Genomic DNA, 22,931 nt, shown 5'->3' with positions numbered 1-22,931 from the left:
GTATGATATGTCTTGGATTCAACTATGCCTTGCCAATTATGAGGACATTTAAAAGTTGATATGGAAAATATTAACTTTTATTTTAAATATTTGGAAATGTTTTCCATCATATACAATAAACTAAATGTTTGTTAGAAATTGCTTTTCTACAATCACAGATTAAAACAACAAAAAGCTAATATAGGACTTGAAGGAATTCTAGATGTTTTTACAGCAGACCTTTTCCACAACAGACAAGTTCTTTCAGTACATTTTTTAAAATAAGCCAGCATGCAAGAACAGGCCTTTAGTAAATGTACTAAGCAATTCCACAACTGGTTGATTATCAGACAAGGTAACACAAAGCATATATATCATATATTAAAAGAAAAGGCCTTTGGAAGCAAATCGGGCATGGTTCAATTTATAACATATTATTTTTTGGATGTGCTATTAACCAAGAATGATCTGAAGTTAAATATAGTTATACTTAGTTAAAAATGTTGAAGATCACTGGTGGTGAAATGTTCAAGTTTTAAAATGAAAGAAGACTTAATCAAAAAAGCCTGGCAGAAAAAGGTCAACGTGGACCATGATTACACACCTGAATTGCAGAGAAGGAGGAGGCAGTATGTGGAAGCCAAAGCAGCACTTAATGGGGCGAAGCCTGCGAGCTAGTTCAGGCAGTCAACTCGAGCACTTATGCTGCATTCATACATAACGCCCCTTGCCACTCTACAACCAACCAAACAGAGTCTCCTTAATACGACGCTCTATTTAACCTGTCAGATACAGTGGGGCAAAAAAGTATTTAGTCAGCCACCAATTGTGCAAGTTCTCCCACTTAAAAAGATGAGAGGCCTGTAATTTTCATCCTATCACCTCAACTATGAGAGACAGAATGAGAAAAAGAAAATCCAGAAAATCACATTTTCTGATTTTTAAAGAATTTATTTGCAAATTATGGTGGAAAATAAGTATTTGGTCAATAACAAAAGTTCATCTCAATACTTTGTTATATACCCTTTGTTGGCAATGACAGAGGTCAAACGTTTTCTGTAACGGAGCCTACACACGGCGGCGTGCGTTGCCGCTTCAACGCTTCTGCCCATTCACTTTGAATGGGGTGACGTCACGATTCGCCGAACTGCATTGTGGGAGCAAAGCGTAGCTTCTCTCGCGGTGCTCGCTGCAAAAGTAGAGCAATGTTCTACTTTTGCCGCCTCGACGGAGGCGTCAGCCAATCAAATCCCGCGTATGCAAATCTGACATTACAAGCGCTAGTCAATCAAACCGCGTGTATGTTGGGAGAGCCAGACCGCAGTTATTTCCCATATGTAAAAAAATGGAGGAGAAAAAGATCGTGGCGGTACTATATGACCAGTCCCTCTTTACATACATGGATACAAACCGGAGGAGCCAGGCATGGGGGGAGGTGGCAGAGACAATGGGTGACACTGGTAGGTTTTTGCCTTTTTGGGGAGTTTATATCCAGTGTACTTCGTTTGAATGGACAGCTAGCAAGCATAGACAGTATATTTAGCCAGCATGGATGTAGCGTGAATGCTTTGCTTTGTATGTCCGGGGCGGGACATTCATGTGATTGGTTGTTGGTCGCGTTGTTCGTAAAAAATCCCCAAGCTTCAGACACGCCCACCGCCAAGCGGTAACGCACGCCGCCGTGTGTAGGGGCCGTAAGTCTTCACAAGATTTTCACACACTGTTGCTGGTATTTTGGCCCATTCCTCCATGCAGATCTCCTCTAGAGCAGTGAGGGATGTTTTGGGGCTGTCGCTGGGCAACACGGACTTTCAACTCCCTCCAAAGATTTTCTATGGGGTTGAGATCTGGAGACTGGCTAGGCCACTCCAGGACCTTGCAATGCTTCTTACGAAGCCACTCCTTCGTTGCCCGGGCGGTGTGTTTGGGATCATTGTCATGCTGAAAGACCCAGCCACGTTTCATCTCCAATGCCATTGCTGATGGAAGGAGGTTGTCACTCAAAATCTCACGATACAGGGCCCCATTCATTCTTTCCTTTACACGGATCAGTCGTCCTGGTCCCTTTGCAGAAAAACAGCCCCAAAGCATGATGTTTCCACCCCCATGTTTCACAGTAGGTATGGTGTTCTTTGGATGCAACTCAGAATTCTTTCTCCTCCAAACACGTCAAGTTGAGTTTTTACCAAAAAGTTCTATTTTGGTTTCATCTGACCATATGACATTCTCCCAATCCTCTTCTGGATCATCTAAATGCTCTCTAGCAAACTTCAGACGGGCCTGGACATGTACTGGCTTAAGCAGGGGGACACGTCTAGCACTGCAGGATTTGAGTCCCTGGCGGCGTAGTGTGTTACTGATGGTAGCCTTTGTTACTTTGGTCCCAGCTCTCTGCAGGTCATTGACTAGGTCCCCCCGTATGGTTCTTGGATTTTTGCTCACCGTTCTTGTGATCATTTTGACCCCACAGGGTGAGATATTGCGTGGAGCCCCAGATCGAGGGAGATTATCAGTGGTCTTGTATGTCTTCCATTTTCTAATAATTGCTCCCACAGTTGATTTCTTCACACCAAGCTGCTTACCTATTGCAGATTCAGTCTTCCCAGCCTGGTGCAGGTCTACAATTTTGTTTCTGGAGTCCTTTGACAGCTCTTTGGTCTTGGCCATAGTGGAGTTTAGAGTGTGAGTGTTTGAGGTTGTGGACAGGTGTCTTTTATACTGATAACGAGTTCAAAGAGGTGCCATTAATACAGTTAACAAGTGGAGGACAGAGGAGGCTCTTAAAGAAGAAGTTACAGGTCTGTGAGAGCCAGAAATCTTGTTTGTTTGTAGGTGACCAAATACTTATTTTACCAAGGAATTTACCAATTAATTCATTTAAAATCCTACAATGTGATTTCCTGGATTCTTTCCCCCCATTCTGTCTCTCATAGTTGAAGTGTACCTAGGATGAAAATTACAGGCCTCTCTCATCTTTTTAAGTGGGAGAACTTGCACAATTGGTGGCTGCCCCACTGTATCTCTCTATGCTTTGCTTGCTGCTTTGCTGCAGCTACTTCTACGGCGCTGCTGCTTGCCTGCCCCACCACCACCACCCCAGCTTCCACCTGTAGGCTCGGGGGTTAGTTATTTAATCATCACTCATCGTGCTATGTATATCTGTGGAGTGATGAGGCCTGAGCCTAGACGTCAAACTCAACTATATGCTGCTAAACATGTTAAAGAAACACGTGAGTTGTCTGACTGAAAGGAAATAAACATAAGATTCCAGAGCCCATTCCCGGCCAGACTAACTGTGTTTTATGAGGACAACCCAGTGGTCTACAACTCGGCTGAGGAGGCAGACATGGTGAAGAGAGGGATATCAGTGACGGTCCTAAAAAATCCGAGTTCGCTAATGGACCAGATTAACCGGGTGACCTGGGAACCCATCAGAAAGCGGGGAGATCAACTGCACCCGAGCTACAAGCAACATTTCAAGGAATGGCTTCGAGGCTTTCGACATCCGGATACCTGATAAGTAGCCTATGTTTCATAAATGCCCACTTTAATGGATGCTCCATTCTAAATATCTTGGTTAAAAAGAAAAAACAATAATAAGGCTATTTTGAGGCAACTGAGACTATTTCTTTTTTTTTCTTTGCCTTTACTATTATTATTTTCCTGCCTACCCAAAGGTTGAGACTAAATTGAATAGAAGGCTTATGCCACGGGCACATGTGGGCCAAATGTTGGGTCGGTTTGCTACTCTCTGTATACTATGGACCTAATGTATCAGCTTAAGGGCTGAAGAGGGCCCCCTTCCATCACTAAGAGGAAGAGACTTTCCCTCCACACGCCAACATTCCAAGGCCCAATACAAGGCTTTAAATCTGGAAGTCAATGACACTTATGTTTGTGGATATTATTTTGTTATAGTTTTTTTGGTTATAGTTTTGGATTGTATTAATGTTATATACACAACAGGGGATGTGAGAAATGATTTGAATGCAGGAACTCATGGATTTAAAATAAAGGCAAATAGTCATCATGCAAAGTAAAGGGTCAATTAAAGTAATTACATACTATGTGAACGGTCTGGGAAATCCAATTAAAATGAATAAAGTAATGTCAAAATTAAAAAGAGATAGAGCCGAAATAGCCCTCCTTCAGGAGACTCATCTAACAGAACAGGAACACCAAAAACTTAAAAAGTGGAATTTCACTCCATACTCATCCTCTTACAGAAAGGGATCCAGGAGGGGCGTGACAATCTTAATCTCTAGTTAATTACATTTTGAATGCACATATGAAAAAAAGGACAAAGAATGGAAATGTGCAGGGTACTTTAGTTACCCTCCTGAATGACCTGAATGGTCATTTTACAAACACATTTTTTAAATAATAACATTGGAGGCCCAAGGAATCCTAATTTGTGGGGGAGATTTCAATGTTAGACTTAACCCAACTTTAGATACATCAAAACCTCTTTCCTCAGGAGGGAAGAAAATCACCAAGAACATTAAACTGATGTTGGGAGACCTAGGGCTCTCAGATATATGGCGAGACCTAAATCCGTCTAAGAAAGATTTTACCTTTTATTCACACCCACACTCAGTATATTCAAGGCTTGATTATCTTTTTATGCATCAGAAAGATTTGTATAGGGTTCAAAATTGCAGTATAGAGACCATGGACTTATCGGACCATGCCCCGGTCTCCATGGCATTAAATCTAGGACTAGAAAGGAAAAGCACAATCTGGAGACTGAACACAGGAATTCTTAACCAAATTAGGCCGCAAATCAGGACCGATATAAAAGATTATCTGAACGATAATGATAATGGAGAAGTGTCCCCAATAATCTTGTGGGATGCATGCAAAGCTGTCCTGAGAGGAAAAATAATTGGATAATCCTCAAACATAAATAAGCAAAGAAAAGATCAAACAAATCAGCTTCAAACAGAACTAAAACATCTAGAAAATATATACATAAGAAAACCCTAAATACAAAAACTAATATGGAAATAGAAAAAGAAAAAAACGAACTCCATGAAATCCTCTCAAACGACATAAAAAAAAGATATTATGAGGAAGGAGATAAATCAGCAAAACTATTGGCTTACAAATTTAAAAAAACAGCAGGTAGAAAACACAATCTATAAAATAAAACACTCTGAAACAAGTATTATACATAGTAATTTAAAAGACATACATCAAACTTTTGTCTGTTTCTATAAACACCTATACACACACAGCCTAAAATAGATAAAACCAACATCAGGTTTCCTTGATTCGATAACTTTTCCTAAAGTGAGGGATGAGCAAAATCATAAATTAATTTGAGAAATTACGGGAAAAGAAGTAGAAAAGGCAATCGCAAACTTAAAACCCAATAAAGCCACAGGCCGAGTTGGTTTCCCTTTTGAATGGTACAGGGAAATGATGGATCTACTGATCCCAACAATGAGGGATGCTTTTAACCACGTGCTTCAGACATGTCATAGCCCCCCCCCCCCCCTGGAAGCAGTAATCTCGCTGTTACCGAAGGAAGGGAAAGACAAATGTGACTGTGGAAGCTATCGTCCAATAAGTGTGCTAAATCAAGACAATACAATCTTTACCCACATTTTGGCAAAAAGACTCGAAGAAATCCTCCCCCAGATAATAAACCTAGATCAGACAACAACGGCAAACTCAAGATAATACCCGCTAGGGTTGCCAACCGTCCCGTATTAGCCGGGACGCCCCGTATTTGAGCCAAAAGGGGCGTGTCCCGTACGGGACTTTGTTTGTCCCGGACTCAAAAGGGAAAATAAAAATAAAGGGAAAAATAAAAAATATTTTTCTGTTTGCGCGCAATGCAGTGTGTCTGTCTAACCCTGTGTGTTTGTGTGCTGTATCCGAAGGGCGCTAGGACCGCTCAGTTGACAGGGCAGGCACAATGCTCGCACGTGTGTGTGTGTGTGTGTGTGTGTGTGTGTGTGTGTGTGTGTGTGTGCTGTGTGGTGTGTGTGTGTGTGTGTGTGTGTGTGTGTGTGTGTGTTGTGTGTGTGTTGTGTGTGTGTGTGTGTGTGTGTGTGTGTGTGTGTGTGTGTGTGTGTGTGTGTGTGTGTGTGTGTGTGTGTGTGTGTGTGTTGTGTGTGTGTGTGTGTGTGTGTGTGTGTTGTTGTGTGTGTGTGTGTGTGTGTGTGTGTGTGTGTGTGTCAGCTGATTGATGGGAAAATGCTGGGGAAATGGTTGGATGAAGGATAACATTAAGTCTAATAATGATGTAACGTGCATGTTCACATCATGTATACTTTGCATTACTTAATACCATTTTTCAAATATTTTATTTTTGAACATTTTGGACAAAATAGCCAATTGTACATCGAGGTGCCCAGATGTCCCTAGTGCCCACCTATCCGATTTGAACATGCTGATGTACAATGTGATGTAGTAGCCTAATGCATGTGTAAGACCATTGTGTTTGTATTGTGTTATAGGTATGCATAGTTTTCTATGCATTTTTAGGGTTTTGACCCCCAAAAACATTTTCGAACCCTAGGGGCTGGCTCCACCAAAATAATTAAATAACATAACCCTAACCTAACCCTAACCCTAAAACCGAAATAAAGGAACAAAAAAAAAGTAACTAAATCCGCCAGAAAACCGAAAAGCGGGGGACACATGCATATGTCCCGTTTCTCCATTTCTGGAAGTTGGCAACCCTAATACCCGCAGAACTCTACATATAGTTGAACATATATCCAAAAACAAACTCCAGGCTGTACTTTTGAGCCTCGATGCAGAAAAAGCCTTTAATCGAGTTAACTGGACATTCTCAGCGCCATATAGATAGAAGAGTTGCGACATCTCCGTTCACTCCAATGGACCAGTTTTTTTTACAGCAATGGCGGATCGCGGAGCCTTCAATAGTTCCCCGGAAGTTAGTTTGCCGCTGACCTCTATATGCCAGGACAACACATTTCACATCAACATCATGCTGCTGCTGCTGCTAGCCCTTTGACTCATTGTGCTGTCAGTTGACAATCATTGATAGGCACCTGTGGGTCTCCTGTCCTTTCTGAAAGTCATAAAGATTACATTAGTCCTTTAGATTACTAATATCCTCAATTACCAGGGCCCAGGAGTTCAAAACTTTTAATCTCAATCAGATCCGATCAGATTTTGAAATCCCATTTTTTGTGATCCAGGATCAGACAAATTGGCCACATTTTGTCCCTGGAGTTCAAAGCAATTCAGGATAGGATCAGCCTGATCCAGATTACGATTTTTCAAGATGACTAGATCCTGAATATCAGTGCTTTAATCCTACCGATCGCCATCTAGTGGACATGAAAAATAATACAAGGAAGACAAGAGACCACATTGCAGACATCTATAATGTCTAATTATATTTTTTTATTTGAAAGGTGATGACAGATGATGGACTTTTTTTTTGTTGAAGATATTTTTACTTTAATCTAAATTACATTTGTGTATTTGTGTACAATCTTTGCTGTGATACTTTTATGAGCATAAACATTTATGTCATCAACATTTGGTTGAAAACAAAATAGGCCACCACAAACGTGAGCAAAAATGGAAAAAATACAATGTATTTCCCATGAAGGCTAAAAATGGTGTATTATTTCAGTTAACACATTTTGCCATCTTATTTAAATTGAAACATATTTTAAATAAATGGTACAGTACATTTTGCCCTGGTAATCCACTGGAAATCCACCCCTCTGGTGGGATCAGGATAATCCAGTTTTTTGGGATCAAATTGATCCCAATACTGTGTTGTCAGTTTGAACTACCCGTTTTGAAGATTTGATCCAGATTAAAACTTGGATTGGATTTCCTGATCTGATCGGATATCAAAGTGATCCTAATCCTGTTTTTTGGTTTTGAACTCCCCAAAATCCAAATCTGATTTGATCAGATAGGGATTAAAAGTGTTGAACTCCTGGGCCGAAAATGAGATCGCGGATACAAGCGGCCGAGATGGGTTTTCTCCGCAGGGTAGCTGGTGTCTCCCTTAGGGATAAGGTGAGAAGTTCGGTCATCAGGGAGGGACTCGGAGTTGAGCCGCTCCTCCTTCGCGTCGAAAGGAGCCAGTTGAGGTGGTTCGGGCACCTAGTTAGGATGCCACCTGGGCGCCTCCCTAGGGAGGTGTTCCAGGCACGTCCAGCTGGGAAGAGACCAAGGGGTAGACCTAGGACCAGGTGGAGGGATTATATCTCTTTGCTGGCCTGGGAGCGCCTTGGGATCCCCCAGTCAGAGCTGGTTGATGTCGCCAGGGAAAAGAAAGTTTGGGGCTCTCTGCTGGAACTGCTACCCCCGCGACCCGACCACGAATAAGCGGAAGAAGATGGATGGATGGATGGAACTCCTGGGCCCAGGGGATTACTGAAACCACCATAAATTAAATAAATGGTAGAAATTATCCTAATCAGAATTTTGAAACCTTCCTTCCCATCCCCTCCCTCTAAATATATCAATAAACATTAGGATGTGATGTTCTTGACCATACAGGTTTAAGCAGGGTTGCCAACTTTGGGTAGCCTACCTGGCTGGAGTGAGATTTTGATAACATGGGTTTAATTACATATGCGCACGAAATGACTGCTATCGTGTCAGCAGCGGGACCTTAGCATATATATATATAGGATATATATACAATATATACAAATACACAATATTGGACACAGACTATAAAGGGCACACAGTTTCATTCACTATTGAAAGTCAAACACATGTTTGTTTCCACTATTTTATTGTGTAGGCCTACCTGTCGCGATAAGCAATTAATTGACGTATCGTACGATAAATTAAAAAAAACTCGATAAATTGCCATTTACATGAGGATGTGACTAGCAGTTTGAAAGGATGTACTTGAATTATTATTATATATTATCATTATGTCAGGGGTCTAAAATGGTCATACAACGGTGCCGACAATATTATCGTTTATCGCAATAATTTCCGGGAAAATGTATCCAACAAAATTAATTATCGTGAGAGCTATACATGAAACACACACACACAAACAAATCTACAGACTTACTCCAAACTGCCAAATATATTAATTAACACACTCTCACTCTCATATACTCTTTGACTCTATTTTGGCCTAGTAGAACAATGAGCAGCAGACTTTTACTTTTTTATCATTTCTACTGGTTCTTAGATCTGAGCATGCGCAATACGGGTCGGTGTTGTGGAAATATTTTCCAAGGCCCATAACTTTGACCCAGTGTATCAGTTCAAACTGTCCTGACTGAGCACAGGCACCTGTAACCTTGGCTGCTGTGCTCTCAGTGTTTTGTCTCCCTGTTCCTGCCTGTTGGCGTCAGCTGATAGAGGTGTTATCATTCTATCTTGTTATGCAGCATGTTGATGATGCTCTCTGAACTAGCTAAATACATGGGTCTGGGGTAGAGTTCTTCAGAATTGACGTGGCAACTCTACCGTGAAGTCAGAACCTCTGACTCTTGGACTTGTGATGTGAATCCTCCGACCGTTAACTCCAAATAAACCATCATGTGTTTGACATCAAAGCTACTGCTCTTCCCGTGTCTCCTTCCTGAGTCGGTGACTCCCACTGCATAGCTACACAGAAGTTTCCTCTACAGGTCGGCAGTTGCGAGAGAGTATTTTTGTTGGGTAATCTATGGTAGGGCTAACCCATACAGTGGTGTCAGTATTTGCAATGTAATTACATACACGCTCCCCACGCGTGAGGTTTAGATTATTTCCCTGTCTCAATCCAAATTGAACTGTATGAAATAAGAAGGCACATTTGTCTTGTAGTAAATAAAAAGGGCGACCTGGAGCCAATCCTGCAATTTCTCCACAGGTGAAAGAGTTGACATGCTGAAAACCCAACCCCCGCAGGGTGGTCTGGGGGGATTCTCCCCCAGGAGATTTTTTTTGTTTTAGTTTTGAAATAGGCTACTAACATAAAATACACATTCTGGTACTCTCTTGAGAAGAAAAATAAATAAATCTATTACTACACGACATATTAAAAAAATTAATGCCATTTTACTTTGTTCTGAAAGCTGAACCTGCTGCTCCTCACAGAGAGAAGAGGGAAGAGGCTGTGTGAATTACTTTACATTACAACAGCCCACACACCTATCCAGGGACGTGCACAGACATTTGGAGGGGCTATTGCTCTAAACTGGAAAAAGGGCCTCCCCCCGAAAAAAAACCTTTTTTTAATGTAAAAGAAACCAAATGATTATTACATCAACTAAATTGAACAGTAATTCACATCTCATAACAAAATAAGCGAAGGCGACTACTTGCATTCGGTGACTTAATTTCAAAAATGAAAATCAGGGACATTTTTTGTTTTGCGGTCCATATCTCATTAAAATATCTAATGTTAGTAACTATTAAAGACAAAATGGGGACAATTCTGTTCTAATGTAGTTTGACCATTGTAACTGCTGTGCAGTCCAGACATACTGATAAAATAGGGCCTCTAACCAGGGGTTAAATTGGGCCGGGGCTGTCCGGGGCTCAGCCCCGGCACATAGGACGATGCTCTGACGTCATCGCCCTCACTCATTTGTCATTTGTTTAAGCCATAATGTCAAAACATCTCTCGTTCTTAATATAGACTTTATTTAGGGTCGATATGTGTTGACTTTAACATTTAAAATAGCAGATCTCTGTGACAGGATATCGTTTTTCTGCTTAGTGAACGTGTGTCTCTGCTCCGATCAGGAGCTGCAGCACCGTGGCTCCTTCGTGCAGAGAGTCTGCAGCGGTGTGTGTGTGTGTGCAGAGAGTCTGCAGTGGTACCGCCAAACCCCCGACCCGTCTTGTAACACGGAGCCCGTTTCCTACACCATCAGGGCCGGTTCTAACCAATTTGCTGCCCTAGGCGAGATTTTAGCTGGCGCCCCCCCCCCCCCCTGCCAGAAAATCGTTCAGTAGAAAAGATAAAAGTACCCAAGGAATACACAATAGAATATATAAAGAATAAATGAAAAATCTCTACAAAAGACCAATATACTACAAAAACAGAAACGTATTGACATGTTGGTAATATACATCAAAAAGGCTTCAAATGTATTCGGTATTGTATGAACATGTTTGAATTGGGGTGTGGACGTCACATCCTCTAGGGGGGACCGGGGGTATGCACCCCCGGGAAGAAATGTTTGAACATTTAAAGTAAAATGCTTCAATCGGGTGCGCTTTGAGCACACATTACTAGAGACCTGACCTAGGGGGTACAACTCTAAACACCCATATGAAAAAGATTGGTTTACATTTTGATAATCAAATAAGTATGTGAACATAACCAATAACCTACCATAGCCAATAGCAAATAAATGCAACTTATTTTATTTTTGTTGTTCATTCATATCTTATTTTACCTAGTTAACGTTTATTTATGCATATTTTTGTATCTCTCAAGTTTTAAACGATATTTTTGGTTTTCTGTCCTATAGTATACATTGAAATGATTTCAAACCTGTTTACCCCAATAATTATAAAAAAGTGCCATGGAAATATTTGTTTACATAAATTGCATTTATCTCTCTCGCTCGATCCCACACCCACTTTGACTGTGAGCTGCGGATAAGCCAACACCCCCCACTTTCATCACTTACAGCGCCCATCGTACAGGGCAAATGAAAAGTGTAACCGGGGTGAAAAGGGTGTTACCTTGACTTAATTATGAATGTTGTTACATCAAGGTCGAAAATTAGGATGAGCGCAAACAGTCAAAATGTTTGTTTCCCTCCCAGAGCTGCCAGCGCAGCGCCCCCCCCCCAGATCTGGCGCCCTATAGGCGACCGCCTATGTCGCCTGCGCTATGCCAAGAAGCGGCCCTGTACACCATGCTAAATATGTCTGCATAAAGCTGAGTTATGATCGGTCATAATAACACAGAATTTGGTGATGATTACATAGTTTACAGTGAGATTTACTCCCATACTTTTGGCCATACTCACGCAGCCCTACAAATGAATTGAGATTTCCACACAAATGTTCTTTAGCAAGTGTGCAGAGCAGTATTGATTTAAAAAAGCAATTTGAAGGTTGGATATTTGTAAACCTTTTTTTGTGTATATATATTCATAATTTAAGATGTAAATGAATTCCAGTTTATTTGTAGTAGCCTACTTTCAATTTTTATTGTGACATTTGGTGGCATCAATGTCTGTATTTGATACAGATAATGGAGCAGTTGCTTTAGGGCCACAGTGTAGGCCTATATCCCTTAAGGTCAAATAATGAGAACCTCGACCTCAGCCCCCCCCCCCCCCCCTCTCTCACCTCCACACAGAGCCCCCCCCCCCCCCCCCACATATCAAATCCCAATTTAACCCCTGCTTCTAACTAGGCTACCTTAAATAAACTCACTAATTAATTAAACCAGTTCAATACGCATTATTCTTATTCTTATCATTATGAGCGCAGCCAGTAACGGTACGGTATCTAATTACTTATTTAGGCTATTTAGTATTCCGTAACTTAATAACAGAGATGGTCAAACTAAAGTGGTAGAGACATGGCAGAAATTCTACAATGAAGCGGGACAGTGAAGTATTCACCCATGAGAGGGCAATCAAGAAAAGAGAGCGAGCGGCCCCGTTGACGGAGTTTACAGATGAAAAGACACACAATCACAACAAGTAGGCTATATTTAGGTGTTTTTTTGTAAATAACCAACGGTATCAAGAGGAAGTAAAGTCCCCTGGTTTGTCCCTTATACCCTAACTGCCATGATGAGACAACTCAAAATCAAGTTTCCAAAATCCGACACTGAGGTGGTCTTAACGCACCGGCAGATGACAGCGCTGACAAAGTGTGTTTCCCGCAGCGAGACGCTACTAATTGTGGGCTTATCATGTTGATTCGGCCACAACAGAAAAAATTAAAAAATTAATTCTCGCTCTCTCCAGAGGGGCAGGTCAGCCAAAAAGGCCAAACGGGCCGTTGCCCTGGCAACATTAGCCCGTACCTGTGCACGTCCCTGCACCTATCAATCATCAAACCGTGGGGTCTTATTTCATTACGTGTTGATTTCTATCAACACGTAATGTTGTATCGATGTATAGAGATGTAGCTACTACAGCAAATGCAAAAGTATTCTCCGTCGGGACTTCCTGGAACAACACCACGCCGTTATTTTGATTCTGATTGGCCAGAAGACATTATCAAAGATGTTCTATTGAGAAGATGATCACTGCCTGACAAAAGTTTTCAAAACCGTTTCTAGTCTTCGGTATTCTTGTTTTTGGCGTGAGAATAGTTTGGGCAGCGTGAGAGCGTGAGATTGAGAGGGAAAGCGTGTGTCACACGCCAGATGCGTGAGAGTTGGCAACCCTGGTTTAAGAAGATAATATTTGTTTTAAAGAATTCAAAGCAATAAACAACAGCAACAGGCTCTGTAACCAAGGCAACGTTAGCCTAACAGGTATATGTTAACAGGTAAGATAGCTGTTCACACTATGTATATTTTCTACTTTTTGTAATGCTATGTTATTTCTATTTAAAATGTTTACATTTTCGATTGTTTAATTCTAGTCTTTTAACTGTCTAATGTACAATGCCTTATCTTTTGCTGCTGCAGCGTAAACATTTCCCCAATTGGTATCAATAAAGTACTTCTTATTTTATCTTAATCCTCAAATATTAGCACATTTTACTTTTAAAAAAAACAAAAAACATTGATGTAACTACATACACATATCGATATGTTGTATAAATATTGCAAATCAAAACCTTTATTGACCACTAATTACCAAAAATTGCATTTATATCCTGGTATTAATGCATTCGAATCGTGATTCAAATGGCCCGCCACGAACTTCCGGGAACTTTCTGAGTCTCTGTGAACCACGTGACGATCAAGCATTTTGGACCTCCGCTGTCGTAACTCTCTCTCTATATGGCGCTGGAAATTCCTATACCAGGTTCTTGAAAAGTTTGGCTTTCACAAGATCTTTATTAATACTGTTCAAGCATTGTACAACCCTTATGCAAGAATAACAATAAATGGAGCCATATCAAATTCTTTCAACCTTGAGAGAGGGACACAACAGGGATGTCCAATTGTCCATAAATTATCATTATTTGCTGATTATATTTTAATGTCAAACCCAGATTAATCATTTTTGAGTTTATTGAAATGTTTGGACACTTATAGTTCTGTCTCAGGGTACAAACTCAATATAACAAATACCCAAATACTGAGGTTTAATTACAAGCCAAGCCAACATATAAACCATTGAACTTAATTGGGATCTGAACCACTTAAAATATCTGGGAGTAAGCATCTCTAAAGATTCAAAGGAATTGTATACACTAAATGTCAACCCTCTAAATCAGAAAATAAAAGAAGATATAAATAGATGGAACTTAATCCCAGTGCTGAGCTTTGAATCACGACTAGAATCAGTGAAAATTAACATCCTACAGTATAGGCTTTTATACCTTTTCCAAAATCTACCAATTGAAATCATAGACAAGCAGTTTAACGAATGGGATAAAACCATATCAAGGTACATTTGGCAGGGGAAGAAACCAAGGATTAGATTCTGTACTCTTCTACTAGCAACAAACAAGGGAGGAGTATCGCTCCCCTGCTTGAAGGACTACTATATATCAGCCCAATTAAGCAGCTTGTTCTGCTGGTGCAAGTCAGACTAGGGCTAGATGGAAAGAAATCGAGAATAATGTATCAGGAGGAGTACCAATCGAGGCAAGGTTAGGTGATAAAAGACATGTTGAAAACGTACTGGAAAAAGATAACCACTGGATCAATCTCTCTTTAAAATTATGGTTAAGGGTCCTTACCAGGATTGACTTGCTGGAGGAAAAGAAGATATTAAGATGGTGCTCACATGATCTTGATTTTGTGAAGGTAAACTTCTGTTGTTGCAATGTTGAGGTAGAATGAAGGAGTCTGGAACCGTTGTTAGCCAAAAGCACCGAGAGTTTATTGATCACAGTACATTAATTACATACGGCCGGGGAGATCACTTAGTTGCACACCGTCCCGTGTTTCACCAGCGATCTCTCTGAACCAAAAGACACAAAACATCTAACCAACACGAGGAGAGGCGGGCTTCCAGAAAGCCCGCGTATACCCAAATCAATAGCCGATGCGAGACAATGGTCTGCTTGTCTCAAAGAGATGCTGCCAGGTCTCAAACCCCCCACGGACATAGGAGAAGCGTTTGACCTGTGACCTCAACCTACAGAGGAGTCTTTGAGTGACTACAAGCAGATGTTTGCAGTATCACAGACTCTAAGGAACCATAAAAGACTCTATAAACAGATCAGATGAAAATATTCTCTTACAGATTCACTCTTTTTATCAATCTATTGATAACCAATTAACATTAGTCTAAGAATATTTCAGTCAATACTTAAAATCAATAGGCGTCCTCAGAGTTGGGTGGGCTCAGATACATTCATTACATTAAAAATAGAACAAGATTGAAAAACACTTCAATCACCCTGATTGAACACAGTCAATCATAATAAAAATCATCTCTCTTCAGTGCTTGGTATTTTTGTCAAAAGGTACAATAATAAACACATGAAATACAACAATATTATAGCAAAATATATGTTTCAAAAATAAGATCTTTTATCATTTATCACTCAGTTAATCTCATTCATCAAACACAGATTCTAAATCAGCTTACATCTTAAAGATTTACTTTAAGGCAATTACTTATTAAAAAACACAATTAGGATTATAAGAAATCAATTGAGGTATAATTTAGGATTATGAGAAATCCAATTGAGGTATAAATCAGAATCATGAGAGATCCAGCTAAGGTTCCTAGTTTAAGGTATAAATTCGCAGTGATGAATCGATCAATCTGTAAACTGTAAAGTTACAGTGTCCTCAATCTTTAACATTACTTTACGTTTACTTCATTACGCTTTATTCAAGAGTAAGGCACTTAGTAATACATTTATTTCATTCAAATACACTTGTTCAAAATCTGAAAAGGAAAATCAGACATTTTATTTGTATCACAACCTGCAAAGGAAAAATCTGACATTTGTTTCACATTTAAAGGTTGGGCCAAACATGGCCTTACTTCATATTGCACATTTTTCAGCAAAGGAACCATGATCGATTTTCAAACACTAAAAAAACGATATGGATTGAATATTTGTATTTCTACAGGTATGCCACTACTTAAATAGTTCCCTGTTAGACAGCCAGAAGGCCCTTGAAGGTCCTTTATTAATAGTTTTCACCAGTGCATACACATCAGACGAAGGGATGAAAGTAATCTCAAAACTTTACAAAGCTCGTCAAGATATTAAAAAGGAAAATACTTTCTATATAAAACACAAATGGGAAAACGAAACCAAAAATATCATCCCTGACGAAGTCTGGACAAATTACTGTACTTTTCAATGGAAGATCTCTAGCTCAGGCACCTATCAAATGTTTAGTTGGAAAATGCTTTGCAGGTACTTTTTCAGCCCTGCTCAGTCACCACATCATCTAGGGCCCCCCAGCTGCTGTAGGAAATGTGGTTCTCAGTTAGCACATCACTACCATTTGTTTTGGGCTTGCCCTTTAATAGTAACTTTTTGGCAAAAGATCCATTTAGAAATTGAAATAGTACTACAGGAAAAAAATCCCATTAAACTGGGACGAATTTCTATTTGGGCTCGTACATTCAATCCCCACAAATCTCAAAACAAAACAATTATTTGGAATTCTTACTGTTGCAGCAAAAAAAGTAATAACTAGAAAATGGCTAAAAGCGGACATCCCTTCTCTTGACCACTGGTACGACAAAATCCATGAAATGTATGTTATGGAAAGAATCACTTTCTCAATGAGGCTTCAGGAAAACACATTTGAGGAAATATGGAAAAAGTGGAGAATTTACATATCCCAAAGACGACCATCCCTTGTTTGACTGTTTCTATACACCGATTGAATGTATGTATATGTGTGTATGTATGGACACTGACACATGTATGTGTGTATGTGTATTGTCTATATGTATGTTGATATGTATGCATATAGACATTTGCCATTTCAAACAACCCCTGTGTACTTTTTCGTTTTTATTTTATTTTGACTAATTTTGTTTGCTATTTCATTTGTCATTTTCGGGTCTCTAAAAATATATGATTTGAAAAATTGTAGGCCTACTTTTAATATAATGTGACCCCAAATATTGAAGGACTTATTAATACATTATTAGTTTTAACACAGAAACCCTTTTTTCTTTCTCACGGTTAGGTTTTTAGTGAAAAAAAGAAAGAAAGAAGTATAAAGACAATTGTGATAAAAAAAGGTAACATTTCAAATAAAGTATTTATCAAATGCACATTTGGTTTTGATTGCCTTCCTCTTTTTAATAGCGGTGCCATATTGATGTATAATAAATACAATTTGTGTAACAAAAATACCTGTTTCACTCATAGACTACTGTATAAATATATAAAGGTTTCACTGTAAACATGTGTTTAACTCGGATGACGTGTCGACATAGTAACTTCCCAGAATGCTCTGCGGCCCAACAGTCCACGTCATTGATGCGCATGCGCAGAGGTCTTGAACCGGAGAGCTGAGGTGGACTTCTTCCCTTCAGTCAGTGAGAAAGAAACAGTGCAGTTTGGCAGCTGGACCCAAGAAGCAACACAAAACCCACCAGAAAACCCCCAGATACCACCGCCATGATTCGGATAGCCGCCTTCCTCGCCCTGCTAGTGGTTGCCTGCTCGGGTAAGTCAGTGGGGGACGAGGGGACATATTTACCGGTTAATAAGCCTGTAATGCTAACCAACCATAGCTAGCTACTGTTAGCTAGTTCATCAAATCACGTCCATGTGTCATCTCAATAAGAGGTAAATTAGTCTTGGAGACATGTTTAAGCTGTTATCTTGTGCAGATGATTAATTCACTAACTTGTACACTGTGTGGTTACAGGAGAGAGCTGCACGGACCCAGCGATCACCCCGTCGGCCTACACCACCTCAGACGCCGTCATCTCCTCTGAGTCGGTCTTCATCGTTGAACTCAGCCTGGCCTGTGCCAACGGAGCCCAGGTAACAGTCCACCTTCAACATTTCAACCAGACAGTGTGAATGTATATGTTGATGTAATGGACTGACTGATGGCCATTTCTGTCCTTTGCAGAGTGTGGTTCTGTATGCTGATGTCAACGGAAGACAGTTCCCTGTGACTAGAGGCCAGGATGTTGGCAAGTACCAGGTATGCAAGTGTGGCCTCATGTTCATATGTGCATGCCGAAGCTGCTTGACACATTACGTTTTCCGCAGTGATTTAACCAGGCTCAAAGGTTCAATGTCCCTGGGTCAATATGTTGAAATAATTCACCTATATTGAAATGCCAATCAATTTGCTCCAGGTCATCCCTATTCTTTCTCACTTCCCTGTGTACTTTCAGCTTTATTTGAGTGTTGTATGTCTTTTAAAAATGGACCTTGAGTCTCTTCAATAAAGCTGATGATGTATTCTTCAATAATGGCAAACAAAAAAGACAATCTAAAAATAATTGTACTTCAGGTGACCATCTCTTAAAGCCTAGAGTTTATCACCAAAGCATTTGTCAGCATGTGATTTATTTCCTCAGGTTTCTTGGAGTCTTCCTCACAAACAGGCCAGCTCTGGAACATATCAGGTGAAATTCTTCGATGAGGAGTCCTACAGTTCCCTCCGCAAGGTTAGTGATGAATGTTTTTTGATAAGCTCATACTTATGCCACTGACCTCCATTGTATTTGAAATGATTTGTGTTTGGCAAGTTAGTTTTAAAATCGCATGCATCTCTTTTGTTTCAGGCCCAGAGAAACAACGAAGATGTAAATGCCATTCAGCCTCTCTTCTCCGTCAACATTGACCACAGGGTGAGTCCTTTTTACACCTTCAGATCGGACCTGTGTTTATACACAATCATAGTGTTTGGAAAGAAGTCAGTTTATTATTTCTCAAAGAATCTTCAGAAAACATTACAGATGAAAATGGTCATACTTCTATGAGACAGTCAGTTAAAAAAAGTATTTTGCACAAATTAATGTTTCTATAAGTACATTTTTATAGAAGATAGATATAGAATCATTTTCATCAGTACAACATTTGTATTGTATCTGACTGTACTGATTTAGAGACAGACCCTGGAGCTGCTCCATAGACGGTTAAATGAGATCCACAAACACTCGTAGTTCAAGGTTAATTTTACGTCTTCAGAGATTAACCGATTGTTTGGTCAGTAGCAGAGACCGCCCTGTTGTCAGTTGATTGTCGTTTTTCCGTGACCAGCCATTCAGTGTCGTATATCCGGTCACATGTAAACATGTTGGGCACACAACAGCCACACATCATGTTGTTGGTAAAGAAGTGCTTCAGTTTGAATGAAGAAGACTCAAAGCTTGCATTTTGTAAAACCTCCAAGTCTTATTAAGCTGTGGACAACATCACGGAGGTCCTGTAACATGGTGCCGTTTTGGAGGAAATGTAGGTGAATGCAAAAGGTGCATCTCTAACTCTCATTTTACAACATGGAATATGCATTTGTTAGTATCTTCTTTTCTTTTTTTAAATGCCGAACAAGAAAAAGTAAAACTGTTAACAGGTTTTCCCTTTTTTTGTCAAAAAGGTCCACTTGGACTCAAAGAAGTGCTGGTTATAATTTAGTGGACAAAAGTCAATGTCCCTGACATCGCCAAATGTGCTTTAGACCAGTGGTTCTCAACTGGTGGGTCGCGGACCCGTTTCGAGTGGGTCGCGGATGTGTGGGGAAAAACTTTTATTTTGAAGGCCCGATTTTCTAACGTTGTGCATGCAGTCGGCGTTGGACTGGAAGTACCGGAGACCATAAACGGTTTTGAAAACTTCTGTCACATAGTGATCATCTTCTCAATAAAATATCTTTGCTGATGTTTTTTCAAGTCTTCTGGCCAATCAGAATCAAGATTGTTGCCGGAAGTCCCCACGGAGAATAACTTTGCAGTAGAACTATTCTTTATACATCCATGGTTACAACTTCAGATAGAAATGAACACATAATGAAATATGACCCCCGGTCTGATGACTGACAGGTCACAGAACAATGGGAGCTATCTACCCTTGCCCACAATTTAAAGTAAGTCACACAGACTATCTCCTCTTTACTCTTCTCGCAGCAAGATGTCAGAACAAAGTGAAAAACAAACAATGGCATAAAATATTATTAATATGTCGGGTAGTAATAGATTTATTTATTTTCTTCTCAGAGTACCAGAATGCATAGTTTGTTAGTATTTCTAAAAATCTCCTGGGGGAGAATCCCCCCAGACCCCCCTGCTGGGGTTGGGTTTTCAGCATGCGTGCCTTTTTATATAGTTCAGCTTTGATTCCATCATCTCATTAAACCTTTTTTAAAAGCATACTTTAGTTCTGTGAAGGGATATAAGGGATATATGCACTGTACTTCACTTTTATTAATATTGTATGCTGAAAAGCGTATATATTACAGCACGATTTTTTGTTGAATAGATTTGAGTGCTTCAAAATGTTGGGTCGCGAACGCGATGTATTGACCAAGTAAAAAGTGGGTCCCGATGCCTGACCAGTTGAGAACCACTGCTTTAGACTATACCTCAAAAATGTATATGCCGATCACCACAATTTTACACAAAGTCTAAAAGAATAAAATGATGAAGCTTGACATTTTGGACGGACGGGTGTAAACTCCAAGTTGACCAGTTGGGGGAGGCATACAGCCACAGGGCAGTACTTTTAGTTTAAAACTTGCCTCGGGAGGAATGTAAACGGGAGCAATAAAACATGTGCTCTTTATGGCACTATAACAGCCACTTTGCTGATTATATTGCAAAAGGGTTATTTTTCTGATTTATAGCTGGAATCCCTTCATTCAAGAAAAACACATTTCTATGAAGCCCACAGAGACACTCGGTTAAGCAGTTGTAGCCACTCTGAAAGGCTTGTTTTGACATTTTGGGAACTATTTTGTTATTGCTCCTTAGAAAATGTAACCTTTACCGTGCCGGTTTCTTTTAATGAAATGTATTATTGAAAACGGTAGAATAAGGCCTTGTAAAAAGAAGTCTTCCACTTTGCTCTCAGCCTCTTTGTGTTTCTAAAACCAGAGGAACTGGAATGTATATCTTTTTAACATCTGTTCCTCTGAACATTTTTATAAGCAGTTTCTAAAATGTGTGAATCTCTCCCCAGGGTGCGTGGAACGGCCCATGGGTGGCGACTGAGGTGGTGGCTGCCCTCATGGGGATCCTGGTCTACTACCTGGCCTTCACTGCAAAGAGCACCATCCAGGCATAAACGATTCACAATCACTGGATCGTTAAAGACTGAAATCTGGTGGATCTCAAACAACGATCCATCATCCATTGTGGTGGCAAGCCGAGAGGACTTTGCCACTTGATCTGCTTTGAGACGAGGAGCTGGAGCAGCAGTCTTATTTTATTTTTTCTATCCAGACTGTGTCTGTCCGCCATCAGTCTTATCAGTTTTTCCGATGAATTTCGTCACAAGTTTGTCCTGCAAATATGATGGAATTTTGTAATTTTTGTTGATAAAACCAAACCATAAACCTGGCCCACATGACTAAACAAAACAAATATTCATAGTATACTTCAGGCAGTCTTGCTTAAAAGATGTTGTTTCGTTTAGACTAGATAATGCCTTGTCCTTCTGTGTGGATGCACTGGCTCGTGGGAGTGGGATTTGTACGGAAATGCCGAACAACAAGAACAGAGGTCAAGACCTCAAAACATAAAATGTCAATAACGTGGCTGGCCTGAGCAAGTAGAGTGTTTTGTCTTTTCCATCAGATTGAATAAATGACTTGTTTTTCATTCAGTGTAATTTGTTGCTTCCTTTTTCCGTCCAGTGACAGACTGCCTCATCTATAAATTCCTTTTCCTCTAACACAGACTTGGAGATTCAAGTACTCTTGTTCCATAGCAACAAATGCCATCTCTAAATGTTTCTGCTCTTCTTTTTGTTTGCCAATGGTAAATGGATTCAACATTCCCTGACCTCATCTAGATCAAACATATTTAGTTATTATAAAAAAGGGACAAATTATGTTAATAGAAAAAATCTCAAAGCCCCAGTTTCTGTCCACTTCAAATCTGACAAAAACATTTAAAGTATTATATCTAGCTGTTAATGCTGAAAACTGAAATTACTCTAGAATATTTGATTCAGATTAAAATGTGCATCCCACATACTTATTAAATATGATTTAGTTAACAAACCATGAAGAATAACCCTTTCGTTGCTTCAAACATGATCAACTTGGAGTGGCCGAACTCTCAGTGGACGTAGGGGGCTATTTCTGTCTGCAGTGGAGAGTCATGACTGGCGCACTAGTACTTTTATGTTTGAACACAGCAGCTGTTTCTATTCCGTCTCAGTGTACGTAAACGGGGAACCTGTTTCAGGTGTTAAATCAGTTGGAGGATGTAGAGCGTCTGTGTTGTATTGACCTGCTGCAGTGCACCGAGTTGAACACACTGTGGCAGCTCTGTGCTGCTTTTTAAAACCTGGGTCCGCAGTGAGGCCTGCTGTTATCTCATGAACAGATCACACATGGTTTTTACTACTTCATAATCAGCTGTTGCTAATTTAAAGCAATACATTGCCTTATGCAACTTAAGCCCTGCTTTTGTTTTGGATCAACTTCACTCTAGTTTATCAGATTTCTAGTTACTCTTGTGCTCATGTGATCTAGTTTGTTACAGAGATTTAAACTTAGCCTGTCTATTTCTGTAGTTGGCCTGAATCGTTGTTTGTACGCTCTGTACTGCACATTGAGTGCTGCTTTTTTGTCTACATGAACATCACTACTGCAACTTCTCACTGACTCCCATGAGACCAATGTAAACTTTGTACATGAGTAACGTGATCTGCACACATAAACACTGTACAACGTACAGAGTACACGAGAAGTTTCTCAAATGCCTGCCTTTCTGTAG

The 22,931-nt window shown here is 40.1% G+C and overlaps 1 protein-coding gene across 1 annotated transcript; it reads left to right on the top strand.

The window, feature by feature from the left end:
- The first annotated feature begins 17,481 nt into the window (after positions 1-17,481).
- ssr4 (signal sequence receptor, delta) lies at positions 17,482-21,810 on the top strand. The gene is made up of 6 exons (XM_034209593.1): positions 17,482-17,695; positions 17,900-18,018; positions 18,110-18,184; positions 18,567-18,656; positions 18,774-18,839; positions 21,166-21,810. The coding sequence occupies exons 1-6, from the start codon at positions 17,647-17,649 to the stop codon at positions 21,268-21,270; spliced, it is 504 nt and encodes a 167-aa protein (XP_034065484.1). The 5' UTR covers positions 17,482-17,646; the 3' UTR covers positions 21,271-21,810.
- The last annotated feature ends 1,121 nt before the right edge of the window (positions 21,811-22,931 follow it).

This window comes from Gymnodraco acuticeps, unplaced genomic scaffold (genome assembly GCF_902827175.1).
Source record: "Gymnodraco acuticeps unplaced genomic scaffold, fGymAcu1.1, whole genome shotgun sequence".
Taxonomy (NCBI): Eukaryota; Metazoa; Chordata; class Actinopteri; order Perciformes; family Bathydraconidae; genus Gymnodraco; species Gymnodraco acuticeps.
The sequence above is the reverse complement of the archived record's forward strand: the minus strand, read 5'-3'. Positions and strand labels throughout refer to the sequence as shown.

Coding starts and splice junctions, on each gene's coding strand:
- ssr4 (XM_034209593.1), top strand. CDS start 17,647: ATGATTCGGATAGCCGCCTTCCTCGCCCTGCTAGTGGTTGCCTGCTCG. Junction 18,019..18,109: donor CCTGTGCCAACGGAGCCCAG/GTAACAGTCCAC, acceptor TGTCCTTTGCAG/AGTGTGGTTCTGTATGCTGA. Junction 18,185..18,566: donor AGGATGTTGGCAAGTACCAG/GTATGCAAGTGT, acceptor TTATTTCCTCAG/GTTTCTTGGAGTCTTCCTCA.